The 24,462-nt window shown below is 41.3% G+C and overlaps 1 protein-coding gene across 5 annotated transcripts in view; it reads right to left on the bottom strand.

Moving 5' to 3' along the window:
* Nucleotides 1-953: 953 nt before the first annotated feature.
* The window catches only part of LOC309503977 (limbin-like), a gene marked incomplete at its 5' end in the record, with an annotated part of 50,432 nt that continues 26,923 nt past the window's right edge, over nucleotides 954-24,462 (bottom strand). For 3 of the 5 annotated variants that reach the window (XM_082176852.1, XM_082176854.1, XM_082176853.1), the window contains 9 exons: nucleotides 954-1,854; nucleotides 6,869-6,964; nucleotides 7,252-7,391; nucleotides 7,483-7,561; nucleotides 8,477-8,670; nucleotides 9,574-9,771; nucleotides 10,139-10,279; nucleotides 10,451-10,622; nucleotides 19,905-20,101. In XM_082176852.1, the coding sequence (XP_082032978.1) occupies nucleotides 1,176-1,854; nucleotides 6,869-6,964; nucleotides 7,252-7,391; nucleotides 7,483-7,561; nucleotides 8,477-8,670; nucleotides 9,574-9,771; nucleotides 10,139-10,279; nucleotides 10,451-10,622; nucleotides 19,905-20,101 (1,896 nt within the window). In that variant the 3' untranslated portion in view covers nucleotides 954-1,175. Of the gene's footprint in view, nucleotides 1,855-6,868; nucleotides 6,965-7,156; nucleotides 7,392-7,482; nucleotides 7,562-8,476; nucleotides 8,671-9,573; nucleotides 9,772-10,138; nucleotides 10,280-10,450; nucleotides 10,623-19,904; nucleotides 20,102-24,462 lie in introns of those variants that run through there. The other 2 variants (XM_082176855.1, XR_014207955.1) reach the window with 2 other exon arrangements.

Raw genomic sequence — 24,462 nt, 5'->3', positions numbered from 1 at the left:
TTGGAAATAGAGTTTATGAATATTTAACAAAGTGGGAATGTATAATGAGGTAAATTATGAATTAGGCTGTATATGGAATGGAAGCATATTCCGCCACATAATTCATGCTTGCTTTGGTATCGAAATTATGACAAAAAGATTTTTTAATAATGAAAATGTGTGTGAAATGTTTTGAATTGAAATATTCACAGCTTAAATATTCAACCATGTTGAATTTCAGCTCATACAAATGCAAGCACGGTTAATGCAATGCCTATTTTTTTAAATTAGTGCAATTCTTTTTTTGTTTAAAAAACATTATTTTACTTCCATAGACGTCTCTTCGATAACTGACCGGTGTGTGAAACTCTTGGAGGTATTTGGAGAGTCTATGCCGTGAACTTCACATACATTTGAAGAGCCAGCGTTCACCTGATCCTGATGAGTTCTCGGTTCTCATGATGACGTGCTTCTTCCATGAGGGGCTTGGCTTCACAGCGGCTGTTTCACTTCTGTGTGGCTAAAATATGATTACATGGGTACAAGCACAGACAGGTGTGTGTGTGTGTGTGTGTGTGTGTGTGTGTGTGTGTGTGTGTGTGTGTGTGTGTGTGTGTGTGTGTGTGTGTGTGTGTGTGAGAGAGAGAGTGTGTGTATCTATCTATCCATCTATCTATATCCGTGTGCTTCATTCTCCTGAAATCTCTCTCCCTATGCCGTGCGATACTTAGATTTGTGAAAAGACGTTCAGATCAAAGCACAGATTATATTTCAGAAACCTTTAAAACAAATGATTCCTTTCCAGAGACTTTCTGTAGTCTGAGTTCATATAAAACACACACTGACACAGAAACCAAACGAGACGAATCCGAGTCTCAGAAATAAAATTTCATAGCGCTTTTCAATTTATCAATCTTTTAGTTGATTAGAAACCCTTTTTCTCTTAAATAAAAACATTTTTGTAAATATGAAGCTGCAAGTCAAAGGACTTTTAATTTGTATGAAGGAAATGGAAGGAAAATGATTGACAAAGAAACAAACACGATGTCATTGGATGCAAACTGGAAACAACCAATCAGCTTTTAGCAGGCACAAACATCAGAACGCTGTCGATAAAAGATAATAATAAAACAACAACATATACAGAGAAAGACACTGATGTAATTACATTCCCATAATGCCTTGCAGTGTAGTCGTCACATGTGTTGTTGAGGAGCCACACTGGCTTTCTTAAAGTTCAGGAAGTTGCGTTTTTTCTTGCGTGAGCGAGTGTTCTGTGTCTGCAGCTGCACTGAAGGAGGAGCGCAGCGGAAGACAAACAGGCGTTCTTCTGAGGAAACCAGACTGTGGTTAGCCACGCCCACAGGCCACGCCCCCTCACTGTCATCCCTCATGGTACTGTCCTGAGCCACGGCCACAGGCCACGCCCCCTCATTACCATCCATCATGGAGACGAGACTGTGTTTAGCCACTCCCACAGACCACGCCCCCTCACTGTCATCCCTCATGGTACTGTCCTGAGCCACGCCCACAGGCCACGCCCCCTCATTACCATCCATCATGGAGACGAGACTGTGTTTAGCCACTCCCACAGGCCACGCCCCCTCATTACAATCCCTCACGGTACCGTCCTGAGCCTCGCCCACAGGCCACTCCTCCTCATCATTCCTCATGGAGACGAGACTGTGCTTAGCCACACCCACAGGCCACGCCCCCTCATTATCCCTCATCCTGTGGCCCGCCTCTGGCTCCGCCTCCTCCAGTTCCGGCACAGGAATGTTTCGTAAGCGCCGGCGTCTCCTGCGAGTCTCATGAACGTCTCCAGAACCGCCACACAAAAACTTGTCAAGGAGCTTCTGACGCTTCTTTAGCAACCTGAACAACACAATACACAATACCAACACACTTACACAATACCAACACACTTACACAGTACCGACACACTTACACCACACTTACACAATACCAACACACTTACACAACACTAACACATTCACACAACACCGACACACTTACACAATACCAACACACTTACACAACACCGACACACTTACACAACACTAACACATTCACACAACACCGACACACTTACATAACACTAACACATTCACACAACACCGACACACTTACATAACACTAACACATTCACACAACACCGACACACTTACACAACACTTACACAACACCGACACACTTACACAACACTAACACATTCACACAACACCGACACACTTACACAACACTAACAGTAGGGCTGGTCCGAATACCATTTTTTGAGCTTCGAAGCTTCAGTAATAATCAACACCGAATATTCGAAGCTTCGGAGGGAAATAAAAAATAATAATAAATGAGGCTCAAACATCTCTTTCGTAACAACTATGTTTGATTCTGCGCTGCCAGAGAAAGCGAAACTACAATCCCCCGCACGTGTGTGAAACGTCTAATAAAAAGCACAAACTGTGTTAAAAAGAATTTGACGTGCAAGGCTATCTTTCCTACAGCGTTTTTCTACTTTACCTCAGTAAACTATGCGAATATAATAGGCCTAATTAAAAGCGAACCAAAGGAAGAAACGTTTATAATCCCCTGCGAGAACGAGTGAGACGTGAGTGAAGATTTGGCAAAAGAAACGAGACTCCATGTCCAGTGGAATAATGAATGGAATATTGTTAAATTCGCTGATTATGAGCTCACGCACAACTCTCTCATTCCTCATGAATCCAGATGTTTCCATGGCTGTGATGTAACATTTAATGGCTAACCTGTTATTTATTCAGTAAACAGAGCTTTGTGCTCCACTCCTGTCATAATATTCATGTAAACAGTTAAACAGCATTCACATACAAAAACATGTGTTTTGGCGGATCACCGCGGCGGTGCAGTCGTCAAGGTTACCGACACAGCCCTAATAACGGGTAAAAAGGCTAATACATTTTGTTTCTATTATTCTGTTTTCCACAATGTCAAAGCAACGCAGCGTAACCCAAAACACGAGCTCATGCAGTTGTGCGCTCTAGACCCAGAATACTCCAGTTGCAGGAACACTTTAGTAGGCGAAGAAGCAGCAAATATATTTATTAAGAATAACGAGTTTGGGTTCCTTCAACTGTCCATCCTAATAAAAACGGCCAGGCTATATGAATTGAATTGAATTGAATTGAAGCCTTTATTGTCATTGTATTTGCATACAATGATATTGGGAACACTACTCCTGTCTCGCGTTTACAAGACAGACATATAACCACCAACAATAAATAAGACACTTACAATTTTACAAGTACATACAGAATTCACGTGATGATATTTCACATTGACATACTTTGCCTTTAGTGCATTTTTGAATTTAGAGTCCGGATGGCAACTGGAAGGAAACTGTCCTGTAAGCGTTTGGTTCTTGTTCTTATGGACCTGTACCGTCCGCCTGATGGCAGAAGAATAAACAGGTGATGTCCTGGATGTGATGTGTCCTTGATAATGTTTTTGGCCCTTAATAGATAGTGGGAGCAAGCAATATTTTCCAGGGAGGGTAGTGAGCAGCCACTGATTTTCTGGGCTGTATTTATTCTCCTTTGGAGGGCGTCTCATCTGCTCACTGCGACTGGAGAACCACACTGAGATGCCGTACACTAACACGCTCGCAATGGTAGATCGGTAAAAGGACACCAGCAATTGACCCTCTAGGTTGATTTTCCTTAGTACTCTAAGGAAGTGTAACCGTTGCTGCCCCTTTTTGATTTTTTTCAGTGGTGTTTGCAGACCAAGTTGGATAAGTGGACTCCCAGGAACTTACAGGTGTGGACCCTCTCCACACAGTCCCCATTGATATAGAGTGGGGCTCACGCTACGCCTCCTGAAGTCAAGAATGAGCTCTTTTGTTTTTGAGGTGTTCAAAGACAAGTTGTTAGCAGAGCCCCACACCACGAGTTTCTGGACTTCATCTCTGTAGGCTGATTCATCCTCTCCCGAGATGAGTCCAACCACTGTAGTATCGTCAGCGAGTTTGATTATTTTGTTGGTAGAATGAATGGGAGTGCAGTCATGTGTGTACAGTAGAGGGCTCAGTACACAGCCTTGTGGAGAGCCGGTGCGGAGCGTGATGTGGAAGAGAGGTGAGGGCCAAGATTAGCAGTTTGTGGGCGGTTTGTGAGGAAGTCCTTTATCCAGGAGCAGATGGAAGAAGAGAGGCCCAGTTCAGTCAATATGCTGACTAGAATGTCTGGGATAATTGTATTGCTCTATATGCAAAGTTGGGAGGAAGGCTGGATTTTATGTAGTGTAAAACCAGTCTCTCAAAGCACTTCATGATTATTGGTGTTAGTGCAACCAGTCTATAGTCGTTCAAATTGTTGGTGGATGCTTTTTTAGGAACAGGGATGATGGTCGCAGATTTTAAACGGTGGGATGATGGCTGATGTCAGTGAGAGGTTGAAGATCTTTGTAAAGACCCCAACGAGCTGGTTGGCACAGGCTTGGCCTTCCGTATATTTACTGTTTTGAGCACTCGTCTCACCTCGTATTCCTGTAGGGTGAGATGGCAGGTGCCAGAGGTTGTGGAAGTGCTGGAAATGTGGTGGGTTGCTTCACCTCAGAGCGGGCAAAGAAATGGTTCAGTTCCTCAGCCAGTGAAGCATCAGTGTAGATGCTGCAATGGTTATCGTTCTTGTAATTGGTGATGTTTTTAATTCCCTGCCACACTCTTCTTTGGTTTTTGTCTGTGATGGTCCTCAATTTTCTTTTTATAAGACTTTTTGGTGCGTTTGATCCCTCTCCTCACGTTGGCTCTAGCTGTGCTGTACAAGGCCTTGTCACCCGATCTGTAGGCGGAGTCGCGTTCTTCAAGTAATGCCTGAACTTCACATGTCATCCAGAGTTTCTGGTTGAGAAACGTTTTCCATGCAGATTTTAATGTAGAACAGAACAGTTTCTTTGTATTGCTCCAGATCCCGATGTTCAAATATCTCCCAGTCTGTTTGTTCAAAGCAGTCCTGCAGTTGTGCAAGGGCTCCCTCAGGCCAAGTTGTTATGATATTTGTGGTTGGCTTTGTTTTCCTCCTAAGTGCGGTGTATGCTGGGAGAAGCAGCGGTGAACAATGATCTGACTGTCCCAGCTGAGGAAGGGGTAAGGCCCTGTAAGCCCCTCTGCTCTTACTCGAGTCTTTCTGTCCTGTCGGTGGATAGTATTGGTTAGTTGAACCGCAGCATTGGGAATTTGCGTGTTCCGGTTATTATCATCGCACAACAATCCCAAACAGGACAATTTGTTGCAATTTGCAGCTCCAACTCATTCATTTTGTGAGTTTTTGACCTGGCGTTGGTGAGAAAGATGCTCTGAAGCGATGGTTTAAACGGTTGTTTACGTAGTCGAATAAGTAGGCCTCGTTTCTGTTTCCTCTCCTCCCGCCGTCTGCGTTGTCCGCTGGATCCGAAAACAATCCACGGAGATCCCGGTGTTCTCGCTATGTCCTCCGGGATATTGTGAGTCCGCTGAAAGTCACTTGTGACAGTTTGTTTACACTGAAATCCATCCTCGATTAAGTCCTGACGTTCGTAGGCAATATTTGCATTGCATGTGTTGACAAACAAATACGAAAACAAATATAAACCCCCAAACAAAACACCAAACAGGAGAGCAAGGAGCCGCTGCGTCCATGCGCGCCGCCATCACGGATAACATCATCTATATAACATAATTGTAAAAAAAAGAGGGTAACACTTTATTTTAGTGTCCTTGTTACATTTGTTACATGTACTTACCATAGTAATAACATTAAATTATGCATAATTACATGCAACTTACCCTCAACCAAACCCTAATCCTACCCTAACCCTATAGTAAGTACATGTAGTTAATTAATATTACTCAGTACTTAAATATAATTACACTGTAACAATGACACCTTAAAATAAAGTGTAACAAAAAAGAGTATTGTATTTCGCCAGATTTGATTGTGTAAACATATTCAAGCGCGAATGCGAACCGTTTCGAGGGGGATGCCGCCACGTGTGAACAAACAACAACCGAATATTCGAATCCCAAAATTGAAAATCGAATACCAACCCAGCGCACAATTATTGGAGTATTGGAGTATTGGGGTATTGGAGTATTGGGGTATTGGAGTATTGGGGTATTGGAGTATTAGAGTATTAGAGTATTGGGGTATTGGAGTATTGGAGTATTGGGGTATTGGGGTATTGGGGTATTGGAGTATTGGGGTATTGGAGTATTGGGGTATTGGGGTAGTGGAGTATTGGGGTATTGGAGTATTGGGGTATTAGAGTATTGGGGTATTGGAGTATTGGGGTATTGGAGTATTGGGGTATTGGAGTATTGGGGTATTGGGGTAGTGGAGTATTGGAGAAGTGGAGTATTGGAGTAGTGGAGTATTGGGGTATTGGAGTATTGGGGTATTGGAGTATTGGGGTATTGGAGTAGTGGGGTATTGGTGTATTGGAGTAGTGGAGTATTGGGGTATTGGGGTATTGGAGTAGTGGAGTAGTGGAGTATTGGAGTATTGGGGTATTGGATTATTGGAGTATTGGGGTATTGGAGTATTGGAGTATTGGGGTATTGGGGTATTGGAGTAGTGGAGTATTGGGGTATTGGAGTAGTGGAGTATTGGAGTTTTGGAGTATTGGATTATTGGAGTATTGGAGTATTGGGGTATTGGAGTATTGGGGTATTGGAGTATTGGAGTATTAGGGTATTGGAGTATTGGAGTATTGGGGTATTGGAGTATTGGGGTATTGGAGTACTGGAGTATTAGAGTATTGGAGTATTGGAGTATTGGGGTATTGGAGTATTGGAGTATTGGAGTATTGGAGTATTGGGGTATTAGAGTATTGGGGTCCAGCCCTAGCTAACGGTGTAGTGTGCTAAACTCTGACTGACCGCTCTCTCTCTCTGTCGCTGTGTGGAGGAGAGTTTCTGCTCAGCAGCTCCAGCCTCAGTCTGTCCACCAGAGACACGCCACACACCGAGCCAGCCCTGCACACACACACACACACACACACACACACTCACTTTATTCTGCTGCGCTTCATACAGTACAGAGGGTTTCAAAGCAGCTTCACAGGGATAAACAGGAGAATAATGATTCAGTGATGCAAACTGTGTGTGTGTGTGTGTGTGTGTGTGTGTGTGTGTGTGTGTGTGTGTGTGTGTGTGTGTGTGTGTTACCCCGCTCCGACTCCCAGTGTGTGTGTGAGAGACAGCAGTTCTCCTTCAGGTACTGTAGGCAGCAGGAGTTTCAGGAGTGTGTGTGTGTGTGTTACCCTGCTCCGGCTCCCAGTGTGTGTGTGAGAGACAGCAGTTCTCCTTCAGGTACTGTAGGCAGCAGGAGTCTCAGGAGTGTGTGTAGATCAGGATCAGGTATCAGAGCCTGTTTGACCAGCGCTGATGTAAACGCCACATCCTGACACACAACACACACACATATTTAAATCTATAATCAATTCACACACACACACACACACACACACACACACACACACACACACACACACCTGCTCACAGTAGGTCTGAAGTCTCTTCAGCTGTAGTTTCTCTCTGTGATGTTCGAGTGTTTGATTCCTCCTCAACTCCCTGAAATCATCAAATCAGACAATTCACTGTTTATTCTAAATCATTTATGAGTGCACATCATCATTATTGTGTTAATAATCTTGAATCAGAATCAGTTCCTCTTGCAGCATCTCTTCTCTTCTCTGATGATGTGGGCGGGGCTATAACCTGTCACTCACATGAGATCAGCCAATAGCAAACCACAACCATCCAATCAATTCCTCACAGACACAATCAAGCCCCGCCCACATTTGTTCTTGTTCCAGAAGCGTTTCTCTCGATATACGACACAATAGAGGAGAGAAGACTAATGCATTTCCCTCTAAATACCGGAGTAACACGGATCTCAGAGTCTGACAGGCTTTTCATCTGCATTTTTATACAACTGACTTTAAATTGTGACCAGTCTTAAAGAGTTTAGAAGAATAACCTGTAAGTCTAGTCTAAGTTTAGTCAAGCGAGTCCAGTAGTGTGAACACTGACAGCAGTGACTGACACCTGTCAATCAAGTGCAGAACTATTAATAACTGTCTCATAAACCCTCCCGACAGAAGGATATTCTGACCCTGTGAGTGACAGATCGCAGCGAACACACACACACACACACAGTTTTACACATGTAATGTGGTCGTTATTCACACAAGCTTCAGTTTAACCTATAAAGATACTGTATCATATTTGATACGCACAGGCCTGTAAATGATGAATATGATCTGATAAACCTGTGGCACTCGATCTCCTCCAGTCCTTCTGTGTCTGACTGACAGTTCACACACTTTTATCAAGTCAAAGTCTTTTAGTATAATTGTACAAACGTCCTCCTTCAGCTAATCAAATATAATCACCTGAGACGGATGTTAATGGCAGGTGTAAACAGAAAATAAAGCACAGAGGTTTAAGTGTGTGTGTGTGTGTGTGTGTGTGTGTGAGTGGCACCTGTCAGTCAAGCGCTGCAGCTGCTGTCTCTTGAACAGCGCCTCCTGCAGGAGAACCGAGACTCCAGCGTCAGCGTTCACTGTAAACACGCCCTCTTCATCATCATCATCATCATCATCTGAGCCCTGCCCCTCTGCTGACTCCTCCCACAGCCCCACCTCCTGCTGAAGCCGGAGCTCCGCCTCTTCTAGAGCCTGGACAGTGACAGATACTCGTCAAAACCTCATAATTCACCATCACATGACCTTTCACCCGCCCGTCAACATGTTCTCACTGTGATATTACTGTGATATTACTGTAACTATATCCTGCCTGTAATTATAAGCTGGTGTCTATAAGAATTTACTGTAAATTTCATTACTACGCTACAGAAATAAAAATCTAATGAGAATTACAAACCCAAAAGTAAATGGAGGGAAAATGTGATTGTCAAGTAAAATCTATGTATACACTTCATATCGTCTCAAAGCAGCTTCACAGATAATCATGATGTTAATGTTTATAATATATCTTTAATATCTTCATGTAGCAGATTAGAGCTGGACGATAATATAGTTTACAATGTGTGTGTGTGTGTGTGTGTGTGTGTGTCTCTCACCAGGCGGTGTGTGTGTGTGTGTGTGTGTGTGTGTGTGTGTGTCTCTCACCAGGCAGTGTGTGTGTGTGTGTGTGTGTGTGTGTGTGTGTGTGTGTCTCACCAGGCAGTGTGTGTGTGTGTGTATGTGTCTCTCACCAGGCGGTGTGTGTGTGTGTGTGTGTGTGTGTGTGTGTGTGTGTGTCTCTCACCAGGCAGTGTGTGTGTGTGTGTCTCTCACCAGGCAGTGTGTGTGTGTGTGTGTCTCTCACCAGGCGGTGTGTGTGTGTGTGTGTGTGTGTGTGTGTGTATGTGTGTGTGTGTGTCTCTCACCAGGCAGTGTGTGTGTGTGTGTGTGTGTGTGTGTGTGTGTGTGTGTGTGTGTGTGTGTGTGTGTGTCTGTGTGTGTGTGTGTGTGTGTGTGTGTGTGTGTGTGTGTGTCTCTCACCAGGCGGTGTGTGTGTGTGTGTGTGTGTGTGTGTGTGTGTGTGTGTGTGTGTGTGTGTGTGTGTGTGTCTCTCACCAGGCGGTGTGTGTGTATGGCGTGTGTGATGTCACTGTGCAGTTCTGCAGTGATGAGCGTCTGTAGTTTCAGCAGGGATGTGTGTGTCTCCGTCACTCTGGTTTTCTTCTCCGCTTGTTCCCACTGCAGCGATGCCACAAACACAGCCACACACTCCTGACACACACTCAGCTGCTGTTCCTGGAACACACACGCCTCCTGCCACACACACACACACACACACACACACACACACACACAGGTGTTTCATTCATCTGCAGCTGTTAAAGGGCTAGTTCACTTTAAAATGAAATTTAGCCCATGATTTACTCTCCCTCAAGTCATCCTAGGTGTATATGACTCTCTTCTTTCAGACGAATACAATCGTAGTTTAAGTTATTTTTAAAAAGTATCCTGGCTCTTCCAAGCTTTATAATAGCAGTGAATTGCAACCATCAGATTGAAGCTCAAAAAAGTGCATCTATCCGTCATAAAATTGATGTCATGGGCTAATTTTCATTTTAAAGTGAACTACTCCTTTAAGCATGTCGAGTGATCGTGTAATCCCGGTGCTGGTCTCTCTCACCCTCTGCAGTGTGTCACTGTGTGTGTCGCTGTGTGTGTCGCTGTGTGTGTCGCTGTGTGTGTCGCTGCGCAGCCGTCGCAGTCTCTCCTGCAGGCGCCGCTGGAAACACTGCAGCTCTGTGACCTCTGATGACCTCTGCAGCTGCAGGTCAGAGGAAACGCATCACACACACACACACACACACACTGCAAAAATCATCCTCTTCCTCAGTGTTTCTGTCTCGTTTTCCAGCACAAATATCTAAACATTCTTAAATCAAGATTCATTTACAGGAGAAGCTGAATAAAAAACACTGTGTCGTACGACGCTCACCTCTGTCTCTGAGCCTGCAGGGGTCACGCCGGGGTCACCGAGCCGCTCGAGCTCACAGATGGTGTGATGCAGCACGAGACATCGATCCAGACGACACGCGGCCTTCACACACTCCAGCTGCAGACGCACACGCTGCTCATGTGAGAGAGAGCGCTGACACGCACACAGAGCACTGACACACACACACACACACACACACACACAATAATCAGATACACTGATTCTGCCTTCATCACATTCTACAAAACACAACGACACCCGACGCTCGACTAGAAGAACAGCAGATGTGTTTCATCGTACGGCTTCACTTCCATAACTAGTGGAGAGAAAAGTGTTTATTTTATTGCACTTGATCTGTTGCATCTTTGATCACCTGTGCTGAATGAGTATTAATGTAGTGTAGTGTGTTAGTAACCTGCAGTATTGTCTGAAGAGTGAGATTAATGAGTATTAATGTAGTGTAGTGTGTTAGTAACCTGCAGTATTGTCTGAAGAGTGAGATTAATGAGTATTACTAAAGTGTAGTGTGTTAGTAACCTGCAGTGTTGTCTGAGGAGTGAGATTAATGAGTATTACTGAAGTGTAGTGTGTTAGTAACCTGCAGTGTTGTCTGAAGAGTGAGATTAATGAGTATTAATGTAGTGTAGTGTGTTAGTAACCTGCAGTATTGTCTGAAGAGTGAGATTAATGAGTATTAATGTAGTGTAGTGTGTTAGTAACCTGCAGTGTTGTCTGAAGAGTGAGATTAATGAGTATTACTAAAGTGTAGTGTGTTAGTAACCTGCAGTGTTGTCTGAAGAGTGAGATTAATGAGTATTAATGTAGTGTAGTGTGTTAGTAACCTGCAGTATTGTCTGAAGAGTGAGATTAATGAGTATTAATGTAGTGTAGTGTGTTAGTAACCTGCAGTATTGTCTGAAGAGTGACATTAATGAGTATTACTGAAGTGTAGTGTGTTAGTAACCTGCAGTGTTGTCTGAAGAGTGAGATTAATGAGTATTACTGAAGTGTAGTGTGTTAGTAACCTGCAGTGTTGGCTGAAGAGTGAGATTAATGAGTATTAATGTAGTGTAGTGTGTTAGTAACCTGCAGTGTTGTCTGAAGAGTGAGATTAATGAGTATTAATGTAGTGTAGTGTAGTGTGTTAGTAACCTGCAGTATTGTCTGAAGAGTGACATTAATGAGTATTACTGAAGTGTAGTGTGTTAGTAACCTGCAGTGTTGTCTGAAGAGTGAGATTAATGAGTATTACTGAAGTGTAGTGTGTTAGTAACCTGCAGTGTTGGCTGAAGAGTGAGATTAATGAGTATTAATGTAGTGTAGTGTGTTAGTAACCTGCAGTATTGTCTGAAGAGTGAGATTAATGAGTATTAATGTAGTGTAGTGTGTTAGTAACCTGCAGTATTGTCTGAAGAGTGAGATTAATGAGTATTAATGTAGTGTAGTGTGTTAGTAACCTGCAGTATTGTCTGAAGAGTGAGATTAATGAGTATTACTGAAGTGTAGTGTGTTAGTAACCTGCAGTATTGTCTGAAGAGTGAGATTAATGAGTATTAATGTAGTGTAGTGTGTTAGTAACCTGCAGTATTGTCTGAAGAGTGAGATTAATGAGTATTAATGTAGTAGTGTGTTAGTAACCTGCAGTATTGTCTGAAGAGTGAGATTAAGGAGTATTACTGAAGTGTAGTGTGTTATTAACCTGCAGTATTGTCTGAAGAGTGAGATTAATGAGTATTAATGTAGTGTAGTGTGTTAGTAACCTGCAGTATTGTCTGAAGAGTGAGATTAATGAGTATTACTGAAGTGTAGTGTGTTAGTAACCTGCAGTGTTGTCTGAAGAGTGAGATTAATGAGTATTACTGAAGTGTAGTGTGTTATTAACCTGCAGTGTTGGCTGAAGAGTGAGATTAATGAGTATTAATGTAGTGTAGTGTGTTAGTAACCTGCAGTATTGTCTGAAGAGTGAGATTAATGAGTATTACTGAAGTGTAGTGTGTTAGTAACCTGCAGAATTGTCTGAAGAGTGAGATTAATGAGTATTAATGTAGTGTAGTGTGTTAGTAACCTGCAGTATTGTCTGAAGAGTGAGATTAATGAGTATTAATGTAGTAGTGTGTTAGTAACCTGCAGTATTGTCTGAAGAGTGAGATTAATGAGTATTACTGAAGTGTAGTGTGTTAGTAACCTGCAGTGTTGTCTGAAGAGTGAGATTAATGAGTATTAATGAAGTGTAGTGTGTTAGTAACCTGCAGTGTTGTCTGAGGAGTGAGATTAATGAGTATTAATGTAGTGTAGTGTGTTAGTAACCTGCAGTATTGTCTGAAGAGTGAGATTAATGAGTATTAATGTAGTGTAGTGTGTTAGTAACCTGCAGTGTTGTCTGAAGAGTGAGATTAATGAGTATTAATGAAGTGTAGTGTGTTAGTAACCTGCAGTGTTGTCTGAGGAGTGAGATTAATGAGTATTAATGTAGTGTAGTGTGTTAGTAACCTGCAGTATTGTCTGAAGAGTGAGATTAATGAGTATTAATGTAGTGTAGTGTGTTAGTAACCTGCAGTGTTGTCTGAAGAGTGAGATTAATGAGTATTAATGTAGTGTAGTGTGTTAGTAACCTGCAGTATTGTCTGAAGAGTGAGATTAATGAGTATTACTGAAGTGTAGTGTGTTAGTAACCTGCAGTGTTGTCTGAAGAGTGAGATTAATGAGTATTACTGAAGTGTAGTGTGTTAGTAACCTGCAGTGTTGGCTGAAGAGTGAGATTAATGAGTATTAATGTAGTGTAGTGTGTTAGTAACCTGCAGTATTGTCTGAAGAGTGAGATTAATGAGTATTACTGAAGTGTAGTGTGTTAGTAACCTGCAGTATTGTCTGAAGAGTGAGATTAATGAGTATTAATGTAGTGTAGTGTGTTAGTAACCTGCAGTATTGTCTGAAGAGTGAGATTAATGAGTATTACTGAAGTGTAGTGTGTTAGTAACCTGCAGTATTGTCTGAAGAGTGAGATTAATGAGTATTACTGAAGTGTAGTGTGTTAGTAACCTGCAGTATTGTCTGAAGAGTGAGATTAATGAGTATTAATGTAGTGTAGTGTGTTAGTAACCTGCAGTATTGTCTGAAGAGTGAGATTAATGAGTATTAATGTAGTGTAGTGTGTTAGTAACCTGCAGTGTTGTCTGAAGAGTGAGATTAATGAGTATTAATGAAGTGTAGTGTGTTAGTAACCTGCAGTGTTGTCTGAGGAGTGAGATTAATGAGTATTAATGTAGTGTAGTGTGTTAGTAACCTGCAGTATTGTCTGAAGAGTGAGATTAATGAGTATTACTGAAGTGTAGTGTGTTAGTAACCTGCAGTGTTGTCTGAAGAGTGAGATTAATGAGTATTACTGAAGTGTAGTGTGTTAGTAACCTGCAGTGTTGGCTGAAGAGTGAGATTAATGAGTATTAATGTAGTGTAGTGTGTTAGTAACCTGCAGTATTGTCTGAAGAGTGAGATTAATGAGTATTACTGAAGTGTAGTGTGTTAGTAACCTGCAGTATTGTCTGAAGAGTGAGATTAATGAGTATTAATGTAGTGTAGTGTGTTAGTAACCTGCAGTATTGTCTGAAGAGTGAGATTAATGAGTATTACTGAAGTGTAGTGTGTTAGTAACCTGCAGTATTGTCTGAAGAGTGAGATTAATGAGTATTACTGAAGTGTAGTGTGTTAGTAACCTGCAGTATTGTCTGAAGAGTGAGATTAATGAGTATTACTGAAGTGTAGTCAAGTCAAGTCAAGTTTATTTGTATAGCGCTTTTCACAATACAGATTGTATCAAAGCAGCTTCACAGTATTAAATTAAAATAATACAACAAAGTTTGTTTCAAGAAGAATTTATTGATTGATAAAATTAAATTAAATATCCCCAAAATATCCCCAACTGAGCAAGCCAAAGGCAACAGTGGCAAGGAACCGAAAAACTCCATCAAGTGACCTAATGGTGTCCTAAAACTCCATCAAGTGACCTAATGGTGTCCTAAAACTCCATCAGGTGACCTAATGGAGAAAAAAAAAAACCTTGGGAGAACCCAGGCTCAGTCGGGGGCCAGTTCTCCTCTGGCATTTATGAGCTAGAGGCCGGATTGTAGTTTGAACTGTAGGATTATATGAATGCCTGGCTGAAGAGATGCGACTTTAATCTAGTTTTAAACTGGGAGAGCGAGTCTGAGCAACGAACAGTATCAGGAAGACTATTCCAGAGTTTTGGAGCCAAATGTGAAAATGCTCTCCCTCCTTTGGTGGTTCTGGATATCCTAGGTATGACCAAAAGCCTTGAATTTAGTGATCTTAAAGAGCGCGATGGATTATAGGGTGATAGAAGATCCGTTAAATAGACTGGAGCTAAGCCGTTTAGGGCTTTATAAGTCAGTAGCAATATCTTATAATTAATACGGAACTTTATAGGTAACCAATGCAGTGATGATAAAATCTATTGAGGATGCAGGACAACCAGCTAATAAAGCATTACAGTAATCCAGTCTCGAGGTCATGAATGCATGAACTAACTTTTCTGCATCAGAAACTGATAGCATATTACGTAGCTTAGCAATGTTTCTAAGGTGGAAAAAGGCTGTTTTTGTAACATATGAAATATGATTTTCAAAAGACAGGTTGCAATCGAGTATAACACCCAGGTCTTTTACTGTAGAGGATAAAATAACAGGACATCCTATGATGTTAATGTTGTATTGTGCGAGGTTTTGTGGGCGGTTTTTTGAACCGATAAGTATTACCTCTGTCTTGTCTGGATTTAATAAAAGAAAATTACGCGTCATCCAATCTTTTATATCTTTAACACACTCTGTCAATTTGGAAAATTTCGCGTTTTCATCCGGCCGTGATGAAATATATATTTGAGTGTCATCAGCATAACAATGGAAACTAATTCCATGTTTCCTTATAATATTTCCAAGTGGCATCATATATATTGAAAATAACAGAGGGCCTAATACAGATCCCTGCGGCACTCCATAGTTTACTGGAGTTATGGTCTAAGAGTAATGTATGATCTATAGTATCGAACGCAGCACTAAGATCAAGTAAAACTAGTATTGAGATACAGCCTTGGTCAGAAGCTAAAAGTAAATCATTTGTGATTTTAACGAGCGCAGTTTCAGTGCTATGATGCGGTCTGAATCCAGACTGAAACTTTTCATAGATATCATTTTGTTGCAAGAAAGAGCCCAGTTGAGCGGACACCACTTTTTCTAATATTTTAGACATAAATGGAAGATTTGAAATGGGTCTATAATTTGCTAGATTATTATGATCTAATTGTGGTTTCTTAATGAGAGGTTGTATAACTGCCAGTTTAAATGTTCTTGGAACATGACCTAAAGATAAAGACGAGTTAATAATACTGAGGAGAGGCTCTTCCACTACAGGTAACACTTCTTTCAGTAGTTTAGTTGGTATAGGATCTAATAAACATGTTGTTGTTTTAGATGAAGTGATAAGTTTATTTAACTCTTTTTGTTCTATAGTTGTAAAGCACTGTAATTGTTCTTGCGGGGTGATAATTGAAGCTGAATTATAAGGCGCGATTGAAGATTGAACGTTTACAATTGTGGTTCTGATGCTTTCTATTTTCTCAGTGAAGAAGTTCATGAAATCATTACTACTGAACTGTAACGGGATATTTTGTTCGGGTGACGTCTGTTTATTTGTTAGTCTAGCCACGGTGTTAAATAAAAACCTTGGATTGTTTTGGTTGTTTTCTATTAGTTTGCGGAGGTGCTCAGCCCTGGCCGCTTTTAGGGCCTTTTTATAACGTGACATACTGTCTTTCCACGCGATTCTAAAGACCTCTAAATTAGTTTGTTTCCATTTACGCTCTAAAATACGGGTTTCTCTCTTTAAAACATGCGTAGTATTGTTATACCATGGTGCTTTATTTTTCTCTCTGACCTTTTTTAATTTAATAGGTGCAACCACATCCAATGTTCTAGAGAGAATGGTGCTCATAGTGCTAGTTAGTTCTTCTAGTTCATCTGTTTGTTTGGGTTCAGGCAGCAGCTGAGACAGATTAGATAAGCAATTTGAGAAATTATCTATGGTGGATGGGAGGATTGTTCTGCCTGGTTGATAACGCGACGCCGCATGACATATTACAGCAGTACGTAATATGCAAGTTACCATGTAGTGATCAGTGACTTCATCACTTTGTGGAATGATATCTATATCGGTTGGATCGGTTCCATGTGATATAATTAAATCGAGTGTATGATTAAGACGATGTGTTGGTCCGGTGACGTTTTGCTTGACCCCAAATGAATTTAATAAATCTGTAAACGCAGCTCCTAACGCATCATTTGGATTATCTACGTGTATGTTAAAATCTCCAACAATTAATGCTTTATCGACATTGACTAATAGGTCTGAGAGAAAATCTGCAAACTCTTTTAGGAAATCAGCGTAAGGCCCTGGCGGTCTATATACGGTAGCCAAGGCTAGAGATAATAGGGATGTTTTTCTAACATCTAAGAGCGTAACATTTAGTACAAGTACTTCAAATGAAATAAACGTATAACCCGTTTTCTGAGTAACATTTAGAATATCTCTATAAATGGTTGCAACACCGCCGCCACGACCAATCAGACGGGGCTCATGCTTATAACAGTATCCAGGAGGAGTAGACTCATTAATACCGAAATAATCATTTGGTTTAAGCCAGGTTTCAGTAAGGCAAAGTACATCGAAGCTATTATCTGTGACTATTTCATTTACAATAACTGCCTAAGGTGTGAGTGATCTAATGTTTAGAAGACCTAGCTTTAGAAATAGTTTTTGTTTACTAATAGCAACATTTTTCTGTTTTAATAACAATTAGATTTTTCCTAGATCCTGCATTAGATTTATTATTTGATCTCACTAAACGAGGAATAGACACGGTTTCTATGCAATGTTCTACACTAGTATTTATATCAGTTAAATTGGTGCAGCAGAGACTATGATTTGGACTTTTGGTTACTAGTCAAAGGGTATTTAACATTTTGGAGATGTTATCTGACAGAAGATCCGCTCCGAATCTGCTTGGGTGTAAGCCATCAGCACGGAAAAGCCTAGGACGCTCCCAAAACAGATTCCAATTATTTACAAAGAGCAGTTTCTGCTCATTGCACCATGACATTAACCATTCATTTAGCGCAAATAATCTGCTGAACTTTTCATGCCCTAATCGGTACGTGGGAAGCGGTCCTGACACAATGATCGTTGTTTCAGGCGATGTGCTGCGTACCGTATCGATCAGATTCCTGAAGTCTTTCTTCAGAATCTCCGTCTGGCGCAGCCTGATGTCGTTCACTCCCGCGTGCAGGACCACAGTTCCGACGCGCTCGTCACCGTTCAGGATCTCGGGAACGCGAGTAGCGATTTCAGAAACACGAGCACCAGGAAAGCAGTGACTGTGCACCTTACTTTTACCTAACGTAGCGTGTACGTGCCGAACGATGGAATCGCCGATGATCACAGCATCGCGTTCTGTTTCGCGTAGAGGGGAGAAGCGGTTTTGTGTGGATAACTCGAAAACCGGGAGGGTCGGAGAAAGTCTTGGTCTAAACCTGACTCGCGTCTTCCGCTGCGGAACCACCCAGGCTTCGTGGTGGCGTGTTGGAGCCGGAGTGAACGAGACCATGGCTGATCGCGACCGATGCTGAGGAACGCAGGGAGTAGACGCGGTCGGAGTCAGCGGGTTAGTAACGTTAAACACTGATTTGTGTGCATCGGCGCGTGATGTTTCAAGAGCCAAACACCGGTCTCTCAGCTCGGCCTGTCTCAATAAAAGGTCGTGGATCTGTTTCTCAACAGCTTCCAGCTCAGACTGCAGTGCGTGCAGCTCAAATGTGTCCTCACCTGCACCAAAAGGTAGACTACTTACATCTGATATAATCGCCATTTAAACAGATGGACAGTGAGTTAGCAACGAAGCTACTAGTGATGCTATCAATATTAATACTAATTTATGACTGAAGTCTTGGATATAATCCGTTTATTTGTTAATTTTTTTAATTTTTAGTGGTAGGGGTGTAGAGTAGACGCACGATAGGCGAAAAAAAAAAGTTTGATTGTAAGTGAGTGTGGAGAAGACGCGTTCAGCCGTGATCCACGGACGTAACCTTTAAGAGTATGCAGCGTTGGATCACTAATAGGCTTGAGACGCGTCTGCTCAACAGTCCGCGTTGTAACTATGAGGTTTGAGTAGTAGTGCTTCTCAGTGAGGAAAAGTAGAAAATGTTCATTGTAAGCGAGTTTAAAGAGAAAAAATCAAGAATTATAAATCAAATCGATAGAGCTCCAAAAACAACAACGCGCTCAGACGCGACGCATGATAATAACAGGACAAGACATTACTCACCGTGTTTGTTGAGTGTTTCTTACTCACCTGAGCTTTTATGAACTCAAAGGCGCGAGAGAAAATAAATAAATAAAAATAGCTGAGCGCACGGGTGGCACGTTAACAGGCTAGCGAATTACTAGCGTGTTGTGCTAGTAGTAACGGAAGCTAGCGATGTCAGGTTAATCGGAGATGTTGGGTAAGCTGTATTTAGTAGTAGTATAAACAACTAGAAATTGTAGTAAATGATGGTTCAAAACAAGGAAATACGAGGAAATACGAGGCTAAGACGGAGCTTACAGCACCGAAGCAAACACACTCACTACAGGCCTTACGCTGTAGTGTGTTAGTAACCTGCAGTGTTGTCTGAAGACTGAGATTAATGAGTATTAATGTAGTGTAGTGTGTTAGTAACCTGCAGTATTGTCTGAAGAGTGAGATTAATGAGTATTACTGAAGTGTAGTGTGTTAGTAACCTGCAGTGTTGTCTGAAGAGTGAGATTAATGAGTATTAATGTAGTGTAGTGTGTTAGTAACCTGCAGTATTGTCTGAAGAGTGAGATTAATGAGTATTACTGAAGTGTAGTGTGTTAGTAACCTGCAGTGTTGTCTGAAGAGTGAGATTAATGAGTATTAATGAAGTGTAGTGTGTTAGTAACCTGCAGTGTTGTCTGAAGAGTGAGATTAATGAGTATTAATGTAGTGTAGTGTGTTAGTAACCTGCAGTATTCTCTGAAGAGTGAGATTAATGAGTATTAATGAAGTGTAGTGTGTTAGTAACCTGCAGTATTCTCTGAAGAGTGAGATGAATGAGTATTAATGAAGTGTAGTGTGTTAGTAACCTGCAGTGTTGTCTGAAGAGTGAGATTAATGAGTATTACTGAAGTGTAGTGTGTTAGTAACCTGCAGTGTTGTCTGAAGAGTGAGATTAATGAGTATTAATGTAGTGTAGTGTGTTAGTAACCTGCAGTGTTGTCTGAAGAGTGAGATTAATGAGTATTAATGTAGTGTAGTGTGTTAGTAACCTGCAGTGTTGTCTGAAGAGTGAGATTAATGAGTATTAATGTAGTGTAGTGTGTTAGTAACCTGCAGTATTCTCTGAAGGCGTCTCTGGAGCGTGTCTGGTCCTGTAGCTCCTGCTGATGCTGCAGTCTGATGAGGCTCTGAGTGGATCTCAGCTCTCGGGCCGCCGCTTGACCCCGCCTCTGCAGACTCTCCTGAACCGTCTGCATCTGCGAACGAGCCTTCAGCTGCGCCAGCGCCGTCTGCACACACACACTCACCTGCACACAACACAGTGGCTACTTTTACATGCGCAACTTTTGTTTCAGTCGGACTAAATTAATTCCAATTGATGAATCCGAATATAGTGTTTACAGGAACGCTAAACATGATCGCATTAATGTGCGCGTTTATATGTCACAAGCTTCAAATCTTTTTTTTGACATACGCACACTGCACGAATACAGAGTTTCCCGCTGTCTGCCCATAATAACTGTTCTCCTACATTGATTCTTTATTTGTTTTAAACAGCAGACTTAATATTTATCCATTTCTGGTCATAATTTGCAGATAATGATCATATGAGCCGTTGTGCCGCTGCTTATATTCATCACGCAGTAAAAATGCCCAAAACCAGTCGTGTGTGGATGACAGTCTGAAGCAGCACTGGTGGGCCGTTGTCCTACTCCACTTCACACACGCAGAGAAAGGAGGATTATAGGAGGACAAGACACTTGTTTATACAACACTTTATTCATCAGGAGAACAGCTCGTTCAGCGCGTCACACGTCATTACGCTATTGCTACGTCATTACGCTATTTCTACATCATTACGCTATTTCTACATCATTACGCTATTTCAACGTCATTACACTATTTCGATGTCATTGCGCTATTTCTACATCATTACGCTATTTCTACATCATTACGCTATTTCAACGTCATTACACTATTTCTACGTCATTACGCTATTTCTACATCATTACGCTATTTCAACGTCATTACACTATTTCGATGTCATTGCGCTATTTCTACATCATTACGCTAGTTCTACGTCATTACGTTATTTCGATGTCATTACGCTATTTCTACATCATTACGCTATTTCAACGTCATTACGCTATTTCGATGTCATTGTGCTATTTCTACGTCATTACGTTATTTCGATGTCATTACGCTATTTCTACATCATTACGCTATTTCAACATCATTACGCTATTTCAACATCATTATGCTACTTCAACATCATTACGCTATTTCAACATCATTACGCTATTTCAACGTCATTGTGCTATTTCGATGTCATTGTGCTATTTCTACATCATTACGCTATTTCAACGTCATTACGCTATTTCGATGTCATTACGCTATTTCTACATCATTACGCTATTTCAACGTCATTACGCTATTTCGATGTCATTGTGCTATTTCTACGTCATTACGTTATTTCGATGTCATTACGCTATTTCTACATCATTACGCTATTTCAACGTCATTACGCTATTTCGATGTCATTGTGCTATTTCTACGTCATTACGTTATTTCGATGTCATTACGCTATTTCTACATCATTACGCTATTTCAACATCATTACGCTATTTCAACATCATTACGCTACTTCAACATCATTACGCTATTTCAACATCATTACGCTATTTCAACGTCATTGTGCTATTTCTACGTCATTACGTTATTTCGATGTCATTACGCTATTTCTACATCATTACGCTATTTCAACGTCATTACGCTATTTCGATGTCATTGTGCTATTTCTACGTCATTACGTTATTTCGATGTCATTACGCTATTTCTACATCATTACGCTATTTCAACGTCATTACGCTATTTCAACGTCATTGTGCTATTTCTACATTATTACGCTATTTCTACATCATTACGCTATTTCAACGTCATTGTGCTATTTCTACGTCATTACGTTATTTCGATGTCATTACGCTATTTCAACATCATTACACTATTTCGACGTCATTACGCTATTTCCACGTCATTACGCTATTTCTACATCATTACGCTATTTCTACATCATTACGCTATTTCTACGTCATTACGCTATTTCAACATCATTACGCTATTTCAACATCATTACGCTACTTCAACATCATTACGCTATTTCAACATCATTACGCTATTTCAACGTCATTGTGCTATTTCTACGTCATTACGTTATTTCGATGTCATTACGCTATTTCTACATCATTACGCTATTTCAACGTCATTACGCTATTTCGATGTCATTGTGCTATTTCTACGTCATTACGTTATTTCGATGTCATTACGCTATTTCTACATCATTACGCTATTTCAACATCATTACGCTATTTCAACATCATTATGCTACTTCAACATCATTACGCTATTTCAACATCATTACGCTATTTCAACGTCATTGTGCTATTTCTACGTCATTACGTTATTTCGATGTCATTACGCTATTTCTACATCATTACGCTATTTCAACGTCATTACGCTATTTCGATGTCATTGTGCTATTTCTACGTCATTACGTTATTTCGATGTCATTACGCTATTTCTACATCATTACGCTATTTCAACGTCATTACGCTATTTCAACGTCATTGTGCTATTTCTACATTATTACGCTATTTCTACATCATTACGCTATTTCAACGTCATTGTGCTATTTCTACGTCATTACGTTATTTCGATGTCATTACGCTATTTCAACATCATTACGCTGTTTCAACATCATTACGCTATTTCTGCGTCATTACGCTATTTCAACATCTGTTATGTCCCTCCACTACCTGTGTTTTCTCTTTTACTGTTTGGCTGCTCTGTTATTGTGTGCAGGTGTGATCGGTGACGAGTGGGCGGAGAGATACCCTTTAAAACATCAGTCACTCCGTGGCGAGGGCGGAGATCTGTGTTCTGGCAACCACGCCAATGATTGACCTTCCTGCATTGTTTCTTTTGTTTAGTTGATCTCCCACTTTCTGTTTTGTTGGCAATTTATTTAATCTTTGTTTAATAAACCCCTAGACAAAACGAGTCCAACTGACGTTGCAGTCATTTTATGTTGCGGTTAGTGTGCCTGATCGTAACATTTGGGCGCTCGTCCGTTTTTGAATTGAGAAGTAAGTACAGTACATGCTTTTAAACAACATTGCGGAACCTAGTATGAGTGCATGGAGTTCTCCATGTCTCTTGGTGGCAAAGCCTGATGGTACGTTTCGATTTTGCACTGATTATCGGCGTGTTAACGCAGTCACTAGGCCTGACTGTCATCCGTTGCCCAGGTTGGATGATTGTATTGACCAGGTGGGTTCTGCAGTTTTTGTTAGCAAGTTTGACTTGCTAAAGGGCTATTGGCAGATTCCCCTCACCAGTCGTGCAAGAGAAATATCTGCCTTTGTTACCCCAGATGACTTTTTGAATTATCACGTTATGGCTTTTGGAATGCGTAATGCTCCTGCAACGTTCCAGCGATTAATAAATACAGTGCTGTCTGGTATGTCTGGCTGTGAGGCCTATTTGGACGATGTGGTCCTTTATAGTGCGTCATGGCCAGAACATGTTCAGCAGATTCGAGAGCTATTTTGCCGACTGTCCGCAGCTAATTTGACCATCAATTTGGCTAAATGCGAGATTGGCAAGGCAACAGTCACTTACTTGGGTAGAATAGTAGGAGGTGGCCAGGTGCGTCCTTTGGATGCCAAAGTTTCTGCTATCTGTAGTTTCCCTCCCCCTGCTGATCGTCATGAGTTACGCAGATTTCTTGGTATGGTGGGCTACTACCGTAGTTTTTGCAGAAATTTTTCATCTGTAGTAGCTCCACTGACTAATTTGCTAAGCCCAAAGGTGGTATATCAGTGGTCTGGTCAGTGTCAGAGTGCCTTTGAGAATGCAAAGGCATTACTTATTTCAGCTCCTGTGTTGGCTGCACCTGACTTTGCGACACCTTTTTTTTTAATGGTTGACGCAAGTGATCAAGGTGCTGGAGCTGTCCTCCTCCAAGATGGTGTTGAGAATGTCCATCACCCTGTTTGCTACTTCTCCAAGAAGTTTAATCAACATCAGCGGCGGTACTCCACCATCGAAAAGGAGACGCTAGCCCTTGTTCTTGCTGTCCAACACTTTGAAGTATACTTGGGTGCTTCGGATAGAACAATTGTTTATAGTGATCATGACCCCCTGAAGTTCCTCAGTCGCATGAGAAACGCCAACCAGCGTCTGATGCGGTGGAGTTTGATCTTACAACCTTTTAATATTGAGGTCAAGCATATCCGTGGTACTGATAACGTCTTGGCAGACGCTTTATCTAGAGTACCTTAGTTCAGTATTCTCATATTTATAGTTACTTTGGGTAACTGTATTGACATGGGTTTTTCTGTTTGTTTGTTTGTTTGTTTGTGTCTTTTTGTACTTTAAATTGTATTAAAATTTTGTTTGATTATGGTGACTGGAGTCACCATTTTGGTGTGGGGGTGTGTTATGTCCCTCCACTACCTGTGTTTTCTCTTTTACTGTTTGGCTGCTCTGTTATTGTGTGCAGGTGTGATCGGTGACGAGTGGGCGGAGAGACACGTTATTTCGGAGAGACACCCTTTAAAACATCAGTCACTCCGTGGCGAGGGCGGAGATCTGTGTTCTGGCAACCACG

The sequence above is a fragment of the Leuciscus leuciscus genome, assembly GCF_965113295.1.
Source record: "Leuciscus leuciscus genome assembly, chromosome: 8".
NCBI lineage: Eukaryota > Metazoa > Chordata > Actinopteri > Cypriniformes > Leuciscidae > Leuciscus > Leuciscus leuciscus.
This window is presented reverse-complemented; position numbering and strand designations above follow the sequence as displayed.